Below are 16,673 nucleotides of genomic sequence, written 5' to 3'. Positions count from 1 at the left end.
CACGTTATCCAAACATACGGGAAATTGTGCGTGAGTTTTTTTTCTATTGGCTTCATTTGATCCAGAGATGATTCAATTTTTCATAACCATTCTGTTTTAATTTGTCTTACTGCCTAAGACACATTCCAAGCACTTGTACCGCTCATAAATGGTTTTTATCCGTTCCCAAATTAAAAATATCTCAAAATCGTTAAAAATTGGTGTCTGCAAATAGTCCAATCGAGTCGGCTAATATGTTTGCAGACTTTTTCCGAAGTGTGTATTGCTCTGCTGATGTATGCCAAGACAACAGCTACCTAGACTCTTTGCCTTCCTATGACATTAATTTGCCCTCACCGTGCTTCTCTGAACAAGATGTTTACGAAAAGTTGTTCGCTGTTGATCCAACTAAAGGTTCAGGTCCTGACTGCATACCGCCATCGATTTTAAAATATTGTGCTGCATCCCTAGCTGGTCCGATTTGCAGTGTTCTAAATCGGAAATCGCTGCTATTTCTCCAATATACAAATCGGGAAATGCGCATAAAGTCGAAAATTACCGTCCCATCTCAATTCTGAATTCTATTTCCAAAGTATACGAAGCTTTGATGCAAGAAAGACTGTACGCCGCCGTTAAACCGTTCATATCCGAATCACAGCATGGCTTTGTGAAGAAGAGGTCGACTGTTAGCAACTTAATGTGCTACGTAAGCTCAATCAGTAATAGCCTGGAAAAAGGTTGTCAAGTGGACTCGATTTATATCGATTTTGCAAAAGCTTTCGATCGATTTCCGCACGATTTACTTATCAGAAAGTTGGACCGACTTGGTTTTCCTACTTGGTCACTCGAGTGGATCAAATCGTATCTCACTAATCGCTGCGCTTTTACGAAAATTAATGGATCACGATCTAGTATATTCGAAACCCCGTCAGGAGTACCCCAAGGAAGCCACCTCGGGCCGCTACTTTTCATTACATTTGTAAATGATCTATGTGAAAAACTCCACTCCGACAAGCTCCTATATGCTGACGATTTGAAGCTTTTTAGAAGGATTCATAGTAATATAGATTGTATGGCACTGCAAGCTGATATCGCTAGACTTGAAAGCTGGTGCCGCTTGAACGGGATGCAGGCTATTGCAAAAAAATGCAAGGTAGGTGACCACCGCCTATCTGAAAGTTATCTTGAAAACGTGAAGTCCATTTTAGATCTCGGAGTGAAGATTGATAACAGACTCACATTTGCTGAACATATTGCAATTACTTCCGCTAAAGGATTTTCTGCATTAGGATTTCTGCGTCGAAATACCGAGGATTTTGACGACATCTATACTTTGAAAGCTGTTTACTGCTCATCAGTACGAAGCATTATGGAATACGCTGCACAGATATGGGCTCCTTTTCAGAGCACACAGAGCTACCGCCTTGAACGTGTTCAACGTAGTTTTATAAGGTATGCTTTACGGCGCCTTCCCTGGACTGAACCGCTTCGTCTTCCGTCTTACGAACAAAGATGCATACTTGTAAATCTGGCCACGCTTGAAAAACGTCGTACCGAACTTCAGCAAACTTTTATTTTTGACACCCTGACTCATCGTGTGGACTGCTCTTACATACTCCAGCGTGTCAATTTATACGTATCCACGAGGACGCTCCGACAACGCCAGTTTCTCTGGATACCTTACCACCGTACTGCGTATGGTCGAAACCACCCAATCGACAAATGCTGTGAACGTTTCAATGTAGTGTACCATCTGTTTGATTTATATGTGTGTAAACGTAAATTTAAACTGGACATAAGTAGAATAACATAGTTTTTAAGAAATTTGTCTGTATGGTAATTCATCCAAAGACCAAGTAATAAATAAATAAATAAATAAACAAAATTTCGATAATTTTTATCACAAAAAAAATCAACGGAAAAAAAAGTTTGAACATCCCCGCAAACATTTTTGTAGGTATATTTCTCAACAACTTTGTTATATGTTTCATATACATTATAGAATGATCGTATGAAACACGAAAAAACAGCATTTACCTACCAAAGTGGAGGCAATATACATACAAATTTTCAACTTCTGGCTAAAGCGATAAGAGTATACGATTTCGACACCATATTCATACATACTGAAAGAATGCAAGAGAGCACAAGTTTTTTTTCTCAACGCATGCGAACTGTTGCCAGCGACAATATTTTCTGCCTCTGTCATTGGGCATTTCTTGCAAGTACACCATCTGATTTTTAGCAATCTAATTGCACTGCTGGTCGCAAAGAGAACAACAAAGCTGTTCTCTCTTTTGACCCACGCGGGAGAAAAAAAAGGAACGAAATCGTCTTCAAAATCTGCAAACATATGGCGGACTTTTTATCATATCCTATTTAAACCATTTAATACTACTTCGAGTAACGATTTTTACGACATTTTCTAGCGTTAGTTGGAATTACGATTCGCAGTAACGTTTTTAATGACTTGAGTTATCATTTTTAATGCGATTTCATGTTTGCTGGGATGTTTTATACAGTATTGAATCTCAAATTTTTTGATGGAGAAAGTGTTAATTTTGCATTTTTTACAAAATTATTCATTAAAAATTTATTGATTGTTTTTTTCGCAATTTATTTTAAACTTTATGAACCACCCTTAAATTATTTCAGTCAAAATGATCGCCTTTACTTGTTGTATAAGTATGTCTAAGATATCACAGGCATCAAATTTAAGGGAAAGACGCTAATAATTGTTCCAGCAAAATTTCATTTCTGGACCACTGTGGCCCAGTTTCAACATGTTTGAACAGAAAGCGAATGTTCGCGAGATTCGCTCGCGTGCACTGTGTCCACGATCTAAATAATTGAGTCACGTTTCAGCAAAATCCAGGATGACAGGATGACATCGAATCGTTTTTTCAATCAACTCCAGCATTTATTTGCCAACAATTCGATTTCATTATTGAGTTAAGTTCATCGAGTTGAATTCGCTGCTAGACTCTACGGCAGAAAATGCTCATCATGCCCCGACGATTCCTAATTCGTTAAAGACCGCAAACCGTTTTAATTTATACTTTAAAAATATCTGAAATTCATTTTGGATTAAAATTTCTATAACTTCAAAGTCGAAATTCCTTATAAAATGCTGGACGTTTTACGGAAAAACCTATAATGTTTTCGCCCAACAATCAGTCAATTGCATAATGTTCAAAATAATAAGTAAGAAATGGAAGGAATGATTGATTTGTGTTTCAAAGTCAGAAACTCAGTCAAATGTACTTTTTATCAAAATTAATTGACTAGAGGATTAATGACTGGGTATTATTATTTTCGTATGCAAACTTTCGTTCACATTTCTGCAGAAATAGAAATTTTTGTTTCATGTTTAAAAAACTGTTCTCGCGTATCTTGTGCTAAGAAAACTTTTGAAATCTGCCAAAGCTTAACTTCGCGAGATGTACTATAAAAAAATTTGCAAAAGGCTTTAAAAAGTATCTCTTATATTACAATTAATCACATATCACATATCATCATATTAAAAAAAAACATGAAATATGAATAAAAGGCAGGAAAACAAAAAATATCGCGTTTAAAGGTTGGAGTGACTGGAGCATGTAGCTAATTCAAAATAATTATGAACGGTATCGAGTATCAGTTCCACAACATTTTATAACGTTGACAAAAAAAAGGCACTCAGCTCGATCATTTTATGTTAACCTGATTTATCCATTGTCCATTGAATGTCATTTTAGAAAAAGGCAACTTGAATCGAGGTAGTGTTTAAGGAAATCAGGAAGTCACTCCAATAAAAGATACTCATAATTATGGATTTCGAAAAAAAAATAAGTTTATGAGATAAAAAAAAATGCAAAATAATTATTTAAAACAGATCATTAATTTGTTTTTAAAAAAATATATCTAATTGCCAGTTTTCAACCGTGGAATTCCTGGTTCTTGAAAAATATTAATTGTAAAAAATGTTAATTGTTAACCAACAGTTCAAGCCATTCTTTTGATTTTTAAGATTTCTTTTGGAGAAACTGTAACCCATTCAAACTTAAAATGTGTAACGCGAAATTTTGTCCTAATGATTTTTTTTTCCTCAAAAGAACGTTGCATTCACATCCTCTAAAAATATATTTCTCAGTTATCAAAGTTATAAAAAAAGACACCATGATTTAAAAAAATATAAGATTGTCACAATTACATTGAATCTTATCGATTTTTGAGTCATTCTTACGCCTACTACCCATTTTTTGGCTAAAAGCGGAAATGCTTTAGAAAAAAAAATTCATATAGCTTAAGCTTGAGCTTGTTATCAACTACGGTCCACCTACGGCCCCTCCCGGCCAATGGCATAATGGTTGCACTTCGTGATTGGTTCGAGATAATCAATATTCCACAATGAACCAAATGGAAGTTTGCTGGGAACAAGCAACACAATATCATTGAGCATGTTTTGAGAATCTCCTACTTTCAAATGAACCAATAACGACGCCGGCCAAGTCCGTGTAGTCGATAAGAAGAAAGGAAGAGCAGCAGATGTGATGACTTCTTTTGCGGAGGCCGGCTGTACGCCATCCCTCCACAAATCTCACGCTGAATGTATAAGGGTAAGGTATATAAGATGGCATGGATATCACCTTGGTAAGTGATGTGGCCACTTGAAGTTTAAATTCCTAATGTTCTAAAATGTCTAACATCCCTGTTGTAGCTTCTGCTAAGTTCTAAATAGGCCTTAGTTTTTAGCCTCAATCGATATTATCACGAGCCTCACTAGACTGCAATAATACATCATTCTTAACATCTTCAGTCAAAACAGAATTTCCATTAGCTCAAATGTTTTTCAAAAAACATTAATGTTTATGAAACATTGCATTGAATCTAACTTTTATATTCTAAAGTTCCTCAAGCTCCACAAATAATGAATTTTTTACTCATCTTTATCTTATCTCAGCTACAATTCAAGTTTTATGACACCGTACAAGACCAAGTATTAGTTTTATAACAGCTCTGATGCAAGGTTGCCGAAAAAAATCTGTGTTTTGACAAACAAAATATTTCAATTCTGAGATTTGAACCTAAAATTCTGTGACAGTTTTCTGTGACCCTATTTCTATCAAGTTCGTTGGGAAGTCATGTGAAACATCAACAAATAGAAAAACGCTTACAGTTTTAATAGAAATAAAAATCAATTTACATTATCTTGTTTTCATATTTTTATGAATTAGAGTCAGAAATAAAAGGTCGAAAGTGACAAAAAAATCCGTGGTCTTTTATTGATATATTGATGTATGATATATGATTTTTTACAGTTGACTTGTTCCTATTTTTATAAACGTAAGAAAATTTATAAACAAAAAAAAACTACACTAGGTGGTATTCACATTTTCGCGAGGATTTAAGACCAGGAATAAAAAAAATTAAACAATATCAATCATTTAGAACTAATCGCCTTCTCTTTACATGATGTTCCCCATATTTTTGCCCACCAATTTTCAAAGGTTCTCTTTGTGTAATGAAACAAAGTCTATTTTAAGCATATTTTTAAGATAACATTCAAACATCCTTATCTGTTGTTGAAATATTTTTTGAAATTAAAATTTTGTCTTTATTAATATACCGATCTAAAAAAAATTGATTCTTAAATCTTCACTGAAAAGTTATATTAGAAAAGAATAAATTGCTTTACTTTTCCGATATCTTTTTGTGAAAAGTAAAAGACTATATTGGGTCCTAGTCTCATCGATTGAAATCACTCAAAACTTATTCCACATTATTAAATTTATGCATGATGAAATAGAATGATCCATGCATACGTCAAAATGAATTTAATAATCAATTCAGAAAAAATAATGTTGGTACTCGATACTTATCTGTCGTTTTTAATGTCCGTTATTGAATATGAGCTGCTCATTTTCCTGAACCTCGGTGAAAACAGTATTCTGGCTACGGCGCTTAATTCTTTTCTTTAATCAATCTTCAAATTTCGGGTACTTTTAACCTTTTTCTTGAAACAGATTCCCAGTTCTTCACGAATGCTTTCTTCAATTACCGAAACAAAATTCAGCTCCCAAAAAACGTCTGTCAGCTTTGGGCACAGCCTACCAAGTCTCAGAATCGGCAAATAAGGTTGATGACCAAAAAGTGCAGGTGAAGAGAAATTGAACTTAGTAGGGTAGATACTCTAGATTTCGACAGGAGCTAGTTTTCGACAAAATTTTAAGGAAAGGCTTATCTTTCTGTTTGGTGACTCAAGCTATCTATCTTCATATTTTTCGATTTTTGCTCTCCCACTTTAGTATACCTTGAATATAAAAATTCCTCTAAATAAGTTATTGAATAGTTATAAATAAATAATTTAAAAGTAATATTCTAAATCACCTGTGAAATTCAATTCCAACGACCAAATAAGAATGATTTTGAATCACGAAAAACCCCCCTTTTATTTGATTAAAAGCAACATAAAAGGAATCAATGGAAAGGTTAAGGTTCTGAGATCAATCTTTTCGGTAATTTATTGAATATTTTTGCTAACATTTAATGAAATTTCAACTGTTTTTTGAGCTGTCGAAAACTAGCGCTGAAAATTCTCCCAATAATCTATTTTTCGACACTCATCTTCTTCTGTATGTTTATACTGTTTCCATGGTGTAAAAAACGCCGTGAAGTAGACAAGCAATTCCAATACGCAAATATTCATATTGCTGAGCAAACAAAGGAGGTGGAAATATGCTTGTCGAAAACTAAAACTTTTTGTGTCGAAAACTAAAATTGAATGTCGAAAACTAGATCATCGAGAGGTTTTAGTAAAAGGCTAATAAAAACGTTGTTTTGAAACTTTTGATCAATAAAAAAGGTAGAGAATGAAGAAAAAAATCTGATTCATATAACCAATCACATTTGAAATGAAAAACTTTAGTCAAATAGTTTATTTACATGGTTTTTCTGACAAATCAAGCCAAAACTGTCGAAATCTAGGTACTTTACCCTATTTTTTTTTATTGTAACCAAGAAATAAATCTACTTACCAAAAAGTGTTTCTTTTTACTTATCTTGCTTAAAAAATACATTCTTAAAAAAAGATTAAGTACATTCCTATTGTAAAAGTAACTCCATAGATTGATGTGATGAAACATTCATCTAAATTTAAGTAGGGGGAAGTTGTCTACTACCTAAGGTTTTTAATCAATAACTTCAAAAATATTTTTTTGTAAATATTGGTTCCTCTACTGATTTGAAGAGTGTCAATATTATGATTACTAAACAATATTAGAAAAAAATTAATTTACAACATACTCATGTGGTAAGGTAAATCATTTCATGTTAGTTTTTACTCATTTCCAAAAGTGTCGTCTATGGCCGGACACTACGAATTTCATCCCCAAAATTGTCACCAATGGCACAAAAACGTAGCAAAATGACTGAAATCACTTGCTTAGGTCTTGTGAGTACGTGTTTTCCTATAGTGAACATTCTATGAAGCCATTCATAAAAGTTTTTTTGACAAACCGGAATGCAACATTTGTTTCGAAAAAAACTAGAAAAAAATTGTCTATGACCGGACAGCAAAATATAAAGTTTATCAGAGGACCAAAATAGTTTGGTTATTGAATCCGTATCTTCAGCGAACCATTTGAGTGTGCTATAGAGATGAAAAAATGAAAGTTTCAAGTTGAAATCATCTATAACCTTGAATATTTTCTTGTCCGGTCATAGACAACAATATGGTGTCCGGTCATAGAGAAATCGCATTTTTTTTTATTTTCCTAATATTTTGTTTGAACTTCCGATTTGTTATCTTACATCTGCTGAAGTCGAAAGATAACCAACCAACGATGACGTTTATGTGCAATTCACATTTGACAAGCCGTAAAAACTGATCACAATATAAATGTAAAGTTTGGGCGATCCTCGCCGAACTGCTGGGCGAAAGCTTTCAAAACCTGTAATTGGTTTACCTTTTCAGATTGGATTACCATATTTCTAACACCATATCAGGCTTCTATTTACTTTATTTTCATGGTGTTAAAACATTTTTAGGATATTGCGTTTTCGAAAAATCAATGTTGTCCGGCCATAGAAGGTGTCCGGTCATAGACGACTTCCCCCTATAACATATAAAACAAATTAGGGAATTCCTGAATCCCGGGAAACGAAGGAAAAATCCCGAGAACTCCCGAATATATTAAATTTAGCTTAATTTTGAAAAAATTACAGTACCTTAACTGGAAAAATAGGTCAAAGTCATTCAAAAAACTTATTGTTCTACCTTGATATATAGCTGAATTTTTCTTCTAAAGATTGTTAAAGCATGGACATAAATCAAAATTGAATTAAAAAAGGGTTTTAAAAAAAATCTTGCGTTAAAAGTGAAAAACAACAAATATGTAAAAGCAATCAATATCAATATCACCACAAGAAAAAATAGAATGCTTAGCAATATTCATCATTAGGAACTTCCGTTCCGCGCACTGTGGACAGTAGAAATATCATTGGCAGAGAAATGACACTATTTGAAACATAAGTGCAGCGGTGCAGCTTTTTGAAAATTTTCTATATTTCATGAATAACCTGAAGACTAGCAAATCAACATCAATCGATAGTAAAAAATCATTCTCAATTTTATCCAATTTTTGCAGCAAGAAGCAGTCAATTATGTTAATTAAAGTACAACAGAGCCCGTTCGATTTTGACAACATTCGATTTTGGCTACATCCGTTTTAGCCCGCCTTTGAGGCTGTAATTTCATAAGGAGAGTTGATAAGTAGCGCCAATTAAAGGCGACTGTTCATGTGAATGCGAATGTGAATTCGTTTGAAACCGTTCGTTTTTAACAACATCCAAAAACATAGATTTTAATCACGTTTTTATTTATTTTATTTTTCTAAATCAATGTAAAACATAATATATACATCAAATTTATAAGATTGGCTTAATTATATATTAGATCCACACAGTAAAAAAAATCTTCATTTTACTACTTAAAACTACCATAACATTGCCAAGAAATAAATTTTTATTATGATTAATTTCATGTAGTTTTTTCGAATAAAGCTATTTATTTTAAACCATTATTGTTTTAACCGTCTGCTGCGTGAAAAAAATGAAGTAAAACAATGTTTTCGTTAGTGAAAAAAAAACTTTGTTCACCTTAAACTAAGAAATTCACTAAGGTTTTTTTACGCGGTATGAATTCCATCGTTAACGTATAAGACTTGGAATATTTTCGCTCAAAAAAGGTGTTGATTTGCGAGAGCCGCGTAGAAGAATCATATCCATGGCAAAAAACCGCGTAAAAAGAAGCCGTGTTAGAAAAACTGAGCAAAATAAAACTGCTTAACAAAAGACTTTAGTGTTTATGCAAATGAAGTTGAAATTCTTTAAAAGAGTTTTATTTGATTAAAAAAGTTCTAAAGTTTTAAAAATAGTTACAATTTTGTAAATATGTTTTTTGGTCTAATAGTTGATTATTGAATTTTGGAGATATTTAAATAGTTTTATATGTTTTACAATAAAGAATAAGGCTTAAAAGTCATATATCTATGATTTACGTACATATGCAATAGAAAGGGGTTAAAATCTCCTATTTCAATTTTTCCCGGGATCCCGGAAATTCCCGGGAATAGGACGGTTAGATTTCCCGAATCCCGGGAAAGTAAAAATGACCGGGAAATGGACATGCTAGTGAGCACATACTTAGGCAGAATCTGCAGTGAATCTATGCACCCATGGTGGATAACCAACATACATACATACATTTATCGTAGGTCAGGGTCATTTTTGCCAAAATTCTTGGAATATGGAATGGCTCATATTGGCGTGTTCAGATGAAAGTTTTGGAGTTAAATTATTAACCAAAAGATATATTTTGTGTATTTTTCTTAAACGCAGGCGGTACACAAAATGTTTTTTAACCTGTTATAACCTAGCATGATATTTTTTGAAACATATCTATATATATAAAAAGCAATTATCTGTATGTTTGTTTGTTTGTTTGTTTGTTTGTTTGTCCTCTATAGACTCAGCCGTCTTAAGAGCTAGAAGTCTGAAATTTGGCATGGATACTCATTAGGTCCAGGAAGGATGAAAAATGTTTTCAGATTTTTGGATGACCCCTTCTGAAGGGGGTCGTCCATACAACACAAATATGGTTCTCACGATATTGACGTTATTTTTTGTCGGATCGTGTTGAAAATTTGCACTTGAGTATTTTGAAAGACGAGAAATCGATTGCAGTTATCAAATTTAGGGTCAGGGGTCGGCCAAAGGGGTCGTCCATATCAACTGATGAATGTTTTTGCGATATTGGCGTTATTATACACCAGATTGTGATGAAAATTTGCACATGAGTGTTTTGAGAGACGAACAATCGATTACAGTTATCAAATTTAGGGTCAGGGGTCGGCCAAATGGGGCGTCCGAATCAACTGATGAATGTTTTTGCGATATTGGCTTTACTTTACATTGGATTGTAATGAAAATTTGCACATGAGTGTTTTGAGAGACGAGCAATCGATTACAATTATCAAATTTAGGGTCAGTGGTCGGCCAAAGGGGTCGTTCATATTCACTGATTAATGTTTTTGCGATATTGGCGTTATTATACACCGGATTGTGATGAAAATTAGCACATGAGTGTTTTGAGGGACGAACAATCGATTACAGTTATCAAATTTAGGGTCAGGGGTCGGCCAAAGGGGTCGTCCATATTCACTGACTAATGTTTTTGCGATTTTGACGTTATTCTACATTGAATTGAGATGAAAATTTCCGCATAGGAGTTTTGAGGGACGCTCTTTTGCTTTCAGGTTTCAAATCTTGACTCAGGGGTCGGCAAAAGGGGTTATTATCTGTTCACTGTTTTTACGATATTCTCTTGATTGAGCATAGAATTGTAACGAAAATTGACACATGGGAGTTTAACAGAAAAGATAATTGATTTCAGGTGTCAAGTTTTGAATCGTGGTCAAAAAAAGGCCGTCCATGTCAGTTGCTCACTGTTTTCGCGATATTGTCGTGTTCATGCATCGGATTGAGATGAAAATGTTCAGATGAGGGTTATAAACTATGAGCAATTGACTCCAGGTAGCATGTTCCGTGTCAAGGGTCGGCGAAAAGGGCGTCTATATTCACTGTTCACTGTTTTCAAGTTCCTGACGTTATTTTACACATAATTTGAAAAGAAAAAATGGCACAAGGGAGTTTTGAGGAACGTAAAGTTGGTTTCAATTATCTAATTTCGGGCCATGGGACAGAAAAAGAGGGTTTCATTGAAAGTTCAGTGTTTTGTGCAATAATTTTGTTGGAGGCAGTTAATTGATACCAATTTAAGTGTGAAGGTCAAGCAAAAGAGTCGTGCACATAAAGAAATAGTACATGTTTCTGCCATAATTTCTAGATTTTGCAACCGATCGAGAAGAAAACACTCTCACATAAATTTTAATAAAAAGCCAATCAACCGTTTAATTTGAATTTCAAGTAATAGTAATAGTAGCAAATTTAAACACTGTTGAATTTTTTCCCCAAAATTGTCGAAAGAATGTTTCGAATTCATTTTCCAAACTCATTTTGACGTACCAATAATTTAAAGCGAAACGAAGTTCGTACGGGATCAGCTAGTATATAATATTTTTAAATTGCGACCCAGAGTTGGGTCTTGACTCAAACATTCAGTCAGCGAAACTTTTTTTTTGTAGAGAAATGAATCCAACTTAGATGAAATTTCAGGGACTAGATAAGAGAAAATCGATGTTGAAAAACATATATATAACAATTGAATAATTGAATAATTGAAAAATGTATTGAAATGATAGTATGACGGGGTGAAAACATGACAACACGAAAGTATTATAATTGGATCAAAAAATTATTATATTAATAAAATCAAAATAAATATATTATAAAATTCAAGATAATCTTACGATCATAAGTTCAGTTTTTAAAATTTTCGAAGAAAATCACTTTTTTTTGCAATCGACCGCTACGTTTTTACCTATTTTTTCCGCAGGTGCTTCGTGGGCGATGCTCCCGACCAGTGGCGCAAGTGCAGCGATAAGTACTTTCCCCCGAAACCTCACCATCAGCAGCAGCAGCACTACCAACAGCATCCCAATGGACTCGCCAATGGTTCGCGTCATCAAGACAAGAATAAAAAGGGTGAAATCTATCAGCCACCACCGAAACCCGGTGGATTGAGGCATCTGGACGAGGTGACGGCCCCGGCGGAAACCTGGCCCGTAACGTTCTTCTACGAAAAGGGCCCTCCCGGAATCGGTTCCACCGCTGCCATGACCAGTGGCAACGTGACGACGACCGAACAACTCAGCAGCAACGTTGTGGATTGCAAGAAAGATAAATGCTAGTGATACGATATTATTTTATTTTAACCCTAGGCCCCGGAAACCCGTTAACATTACTTTGATGATCAACAAAACTAGCCAATGAAGTGGACTTTTCAAGGGACAGTAGCATTGAACAATATTTGTTTTTTAAATCGATTTGCTAGGTGAAAAATTAACAACCAAATTGGAAGCAAGTTTAGTAAAGCAACATTCATAAAACTTCGAAGTTACCAATTACCACACACATGACGGATTAAAAAATAAATAAATGAAACAATTTTTTAAAACCAAGTAGATAACATCAATTAGTGGTATTACTCAAAAGTTTTGCAAAAGCAACTTATGAAACATTATTAACAAGACCTTAAATGTTGAAGTCCACTTCATACACTCATGAATTCTCAACAATAGCTGATAGAATCAAAACTTAGCTAGTGAAGTAGAAGCCTCATAAGAATCCGACCCAGAACAGCTTCAATAAGTTCAGTTTTCAGAATAAGTCTTCTAATAGCAGTAAACTGGCCTACGGAATTTACGAAAAACATCTACAAATTTTGCCAAACTTATCGACACTTTCATTTAAAGTTAATGCAAATGCATTTTTTAGGATTTAAAAGAAAAAAGTAACATGAAAAAATCTTACCACTTTCTTTATCGTTCACGACGATCGAAAGCCTATCGCGTATGTATGGATTATACATTCTCGTATAGTCTCGTCGTGATAGCATAATGAATGGCGAAATCACTCGATAACCATAAAGAAAGCTGGCGACAAAATTCATCTCAAAGGAAAATAATGACAAATCATCGTTGCGTGTAAGAGCGTGTCCTGATCTGCTGTTATTTGAATGTAGTACCGACTAAGCTATAGACTGTAAACCGATAGTTTTAACAAATGTAAGGCGTTTGCTGTACAATATATCAAATAAAATCTCATTTGACTACCGTAAAATTTTGAGTATTTTTTTCGTTTATGACATTTTCGAACTAAGACAGATTTTGAATAACGTACCAATTAAACCTACTTCATTTCTGAATACATTTCTATTTTTTGAAAAACTACCGTAAACTGGGGGAACTTTGATCAACATGAAATTTTTGCAGATAATCATCCTTAACTAAGTCTAAAGTTAAAATATCTAAAAACTGTTTTCTACATTTGAAATTGAGTTTTAAAAAGACTAAATTTGGTTTTTAGTTTGAGATTTTTTATTTTACTTAATATCTAATTTCAAAGTTTTAAAATATCTGTTTTTTCGAAGACTCACAAACACACACCTCTTATGATAAAATGATAGCATTTAGAAGCAAATGGGTTGTTTTATATGAAAGTTTAACTTTTTTCCTTTGTATAGGTATAGTTTGAGAGTTATATTAAATTGTCATTATATGATAATTTTGGATATTTAAAAAATACGGACATTTTCTATGAGAAAGTCTGTATAGAAAAAATGGCTAAAAACCCTTTCAAATGGTTTAGTTTCAATAAAAAAAAGAACATAGGGGCAGTGGGAGGACCTGGGGAATTCATTTGTTTTTGAAGCCAAAAAATATTGAGAAATGTTTATAATTTTGGCCCCTAAATGTATGCAACAACATTGTCCATCTTTTGAATATATTTGTTTTTGAAAGACAACGTTAAAAAGTTCAATTGAGTCCAAACAAAAAATTACTGTTATTGATGGCATCAAAACAATAATTTTGAAGATGTTGAGATACGTTAAAATCATAGTGATAAAAGTTACCCCGAAACATGAAATCAAATTTTGTAACAAACATTCAGTTATAGCCACTAATGTGTAGGGATGAATGACATCCAGATGTTAAAATCCTAACGATCAAATAAAAAAAAAAAAAAAAAAAAAAAAAAAAAAAAAAAAAAAAAAAAAAAAAAAAAAAAAAAAAAAAAAAAAACCCACTAATGTCGTTTTATTATTCTGCTATATCAATGATCATGCTTTATACTCCTTACCTCAGTACCCCTTCCAAAATATTCGGGATACGGGATAGATTTGTAGCTACCACTGCACACTGGTACAGAACATCAATCTAGCGGAACTAAATTAATAGCGCCCAGGGATGAAAAGATAGACTTTTGGTGTCTTCGACAACATTGCATAGTTTTACAAGGCGCATACTTTGAAATAAAATACAGAGTCGAGGGGTCCACCAATAGCAAGATAAAAATGCTAACTTTTTTGTTAAGCATTTTAGAGCTTTGGTTTTTTCTACAAAGTTGTTTATCTTAACAAAATACATAACTTTGCTGAACAAGTCAAAGTTCTAAAATTTCATTTTAAGGAGTTACAATGAAATTAAGAGAAATACCTTGAAAAAACAGTTTTTTAAATCTGAAACGTTGTAGGTAAGACAAACCAATTTTTAGTCTTCGAAACAAAGTTGTAAAATGTTAAGTTCTACAATCGCTTAGTACATTATGATGTGTTTTGAAATTGCTGAAGCGCTGTAGAAAGCATTTAGTGCAATATATTAACGATATTCAAAGAAAAGTTCATCGAATTGCGCAAATTTTCGCACCATCAGCCAATGTGGATTTTATTTTTGGTATTAAGAGGAATCATTTCCATATAAAACTAGCGTGGAACTCGGTGGAACGTGAAGCAATTTTAAGATTGAAAATCTATTATTTTGTTCACAAATATCACTTTTTTTAGACACTTTATTAGTTTCTTAGTTTCTTTGATGCAATTTACTTGCAGAATTTGAGAAAAAGAAATAATTAGATGATTTAACCGGTTTTCCGTTTCAAATTTATCAATAGAATCTGTTCTAGTACATCATTATATAAATGATATCTGTACCAACACGTGAAAGTGATTTAATTCCAAAAGTAAACTAGCTTTCAGCTTTCAGTAGCTGGTGGCAGGCCATCTTTGGCTCCATTTAACGATAAAAACACTTTTGAGATAATAAGTTTTCGTTGGATTACAAACTCAATTTGAGTAAAGGATTTATGACCATTTTGAAACCAGAGCTGACAACACGTTGATATACACCATTTATTCCTGACCGAAGCAAATGTTGTAAAAACAAGTGTCTGAAAAAGTGATATTTGTGAACAAAATACTAGATTTTCAATCTTAAAATTGCTTCGAGTTCCACCGAGTTCCACGCTAGTTTATATGGAAATGGTTCCTCCTAATACCAAAAATAAAATCCACATTGGCTGATGGTGCGAAAATTTGCGCAATTCGACCACTTTGCTTTGAAAATCGATAATATATTAAACTAAATGCTTTCTGCAGCGCTTCAGCAATTTCAAAACACATCATAATGTACTAAGCGATTGTAGAACTTAACATTTTACAGCTTTGTCTCGAAGACTGAAAATTATTTTGTCTTACCTACAACGTTCCAGATTTAAAAAACTGTTTTTCAAGGTATTTTTCTTAATTTCATTGTAACTCTTTAGAATGAAATTGTAGAACTTTGACTTGTTCAGCAAAGTTATGTATTTTGTTAAGATAAACAACTTTGTAGAAGAAACCAAAGCTCTAAAATGCTTGACAAAAAAGTTAGCATTTTTATCTTGCTATTGGTGGACCCCTCGACTCTGTTTTTATTTCAAAGTGTAAAACTATGCAATGTTGTCGAAGACACCAAAAGTCTATCTTTTCATCCCTGGGCGCTATTAATTTAGTTCCGCTAGATTGATGTTCTGTACCAGTGTGCACTGCAAGGTAGTAGGCCCGTGAGGAACAAAACGATGAAATGTGATGAAAAGTTTTTCAAATTAAAATTACCCTTCCGCTCATTTTCAACATCTTTCACCTTATTCTAATCTTCTATCCGTCTATAATCATTCAATTCTTAAATATTCTTTCTCAAAGAATATAAATTTCACCGATATAGCCAATAAAATAATTTTCATAAAAATAAATTTACGGTGATTAACTCTTCATTTCAAAAAAGATAACCTTCAAACAAATTATAATTCAAAATTTATTGATACACTTTTAATAAAAAGTCGTTATTTTAGCAAAAAGCAGGTTAAAACTCCATTCTTTTTCTAAAATAAAAGACAATCAAACTAACTAGATAGTTTTAATAAGGAAGATGCATTTAAATTTAAGAATCACACAAGTAGTAAAAAGTGCTACAAACAACCAGCTGGTGCTGGGCAAAGAATCACACAGGTAGTTTAAAAGCTGTCGATTACACAAAGCCCTTAGCTCACATTCTTTCAACATCTATTCATTTTCTTCTACCCAAAGCGGCATATTGGGTAATATGCGCCTACAGTCGATGAACGATATGGCTAGAGATTCAACATATCTAATCAGTGCAGTTTGAGGGTAATACGGTTTTGACTCACAAGGTATGAAAAAATTCAGTTGTTATTGT

At 33.3% G+C, this 16,673-nt stretch overlaps 1 protein-coding gene across 4 annotated transcripts in view; it reads left to right on the top strand.

Moving 5' to 3' along the window:
* LOC129744747 (uncharacterized) overlaps window positions 1-13,249 on the top strand; it is a 163,648-nt gene extending 150,399 nt beyond the window's left edge. For all 4 annotated transcript variants that reach the window (XM_055737442.1, XM_055737439.1, XM_055737440.1 and 1 more), the window contains one exon: window positions 11,975-13,249. In XM_055737442.1, the coding sequence (XP_055593417.1) occupies window positions 11,975-12,329 (355 nt within the window). In that variant the 3' untranslated portion in view covers window positions 12,330-13,249. The remainder of the gene's footprint in view (window positions 1-11,974) is intronic.
* Window positions 13,250-16,673: the final 3,424 nt, after the last annotated feature.

Source organism: Uranotaenia lowii, chromosome 2, assembly GCF_029784155.1.
Source record: "Uranotaenia lowii strain MFRU-FL chromosome 2, ASM2978415v1, whole genome shotgun sequence".
Classification (NCBI taxonomy): Eukaryota; Metazoa; Arthropoda; class Insecta; order Diptera; family Culicidae; genus Uranotaenia; species Uranotaenia lowii.
Note: the sequence above shows the minus strand (reverse complement) of the source record. Positions and strands in the feature narration are given on the sequence as shown.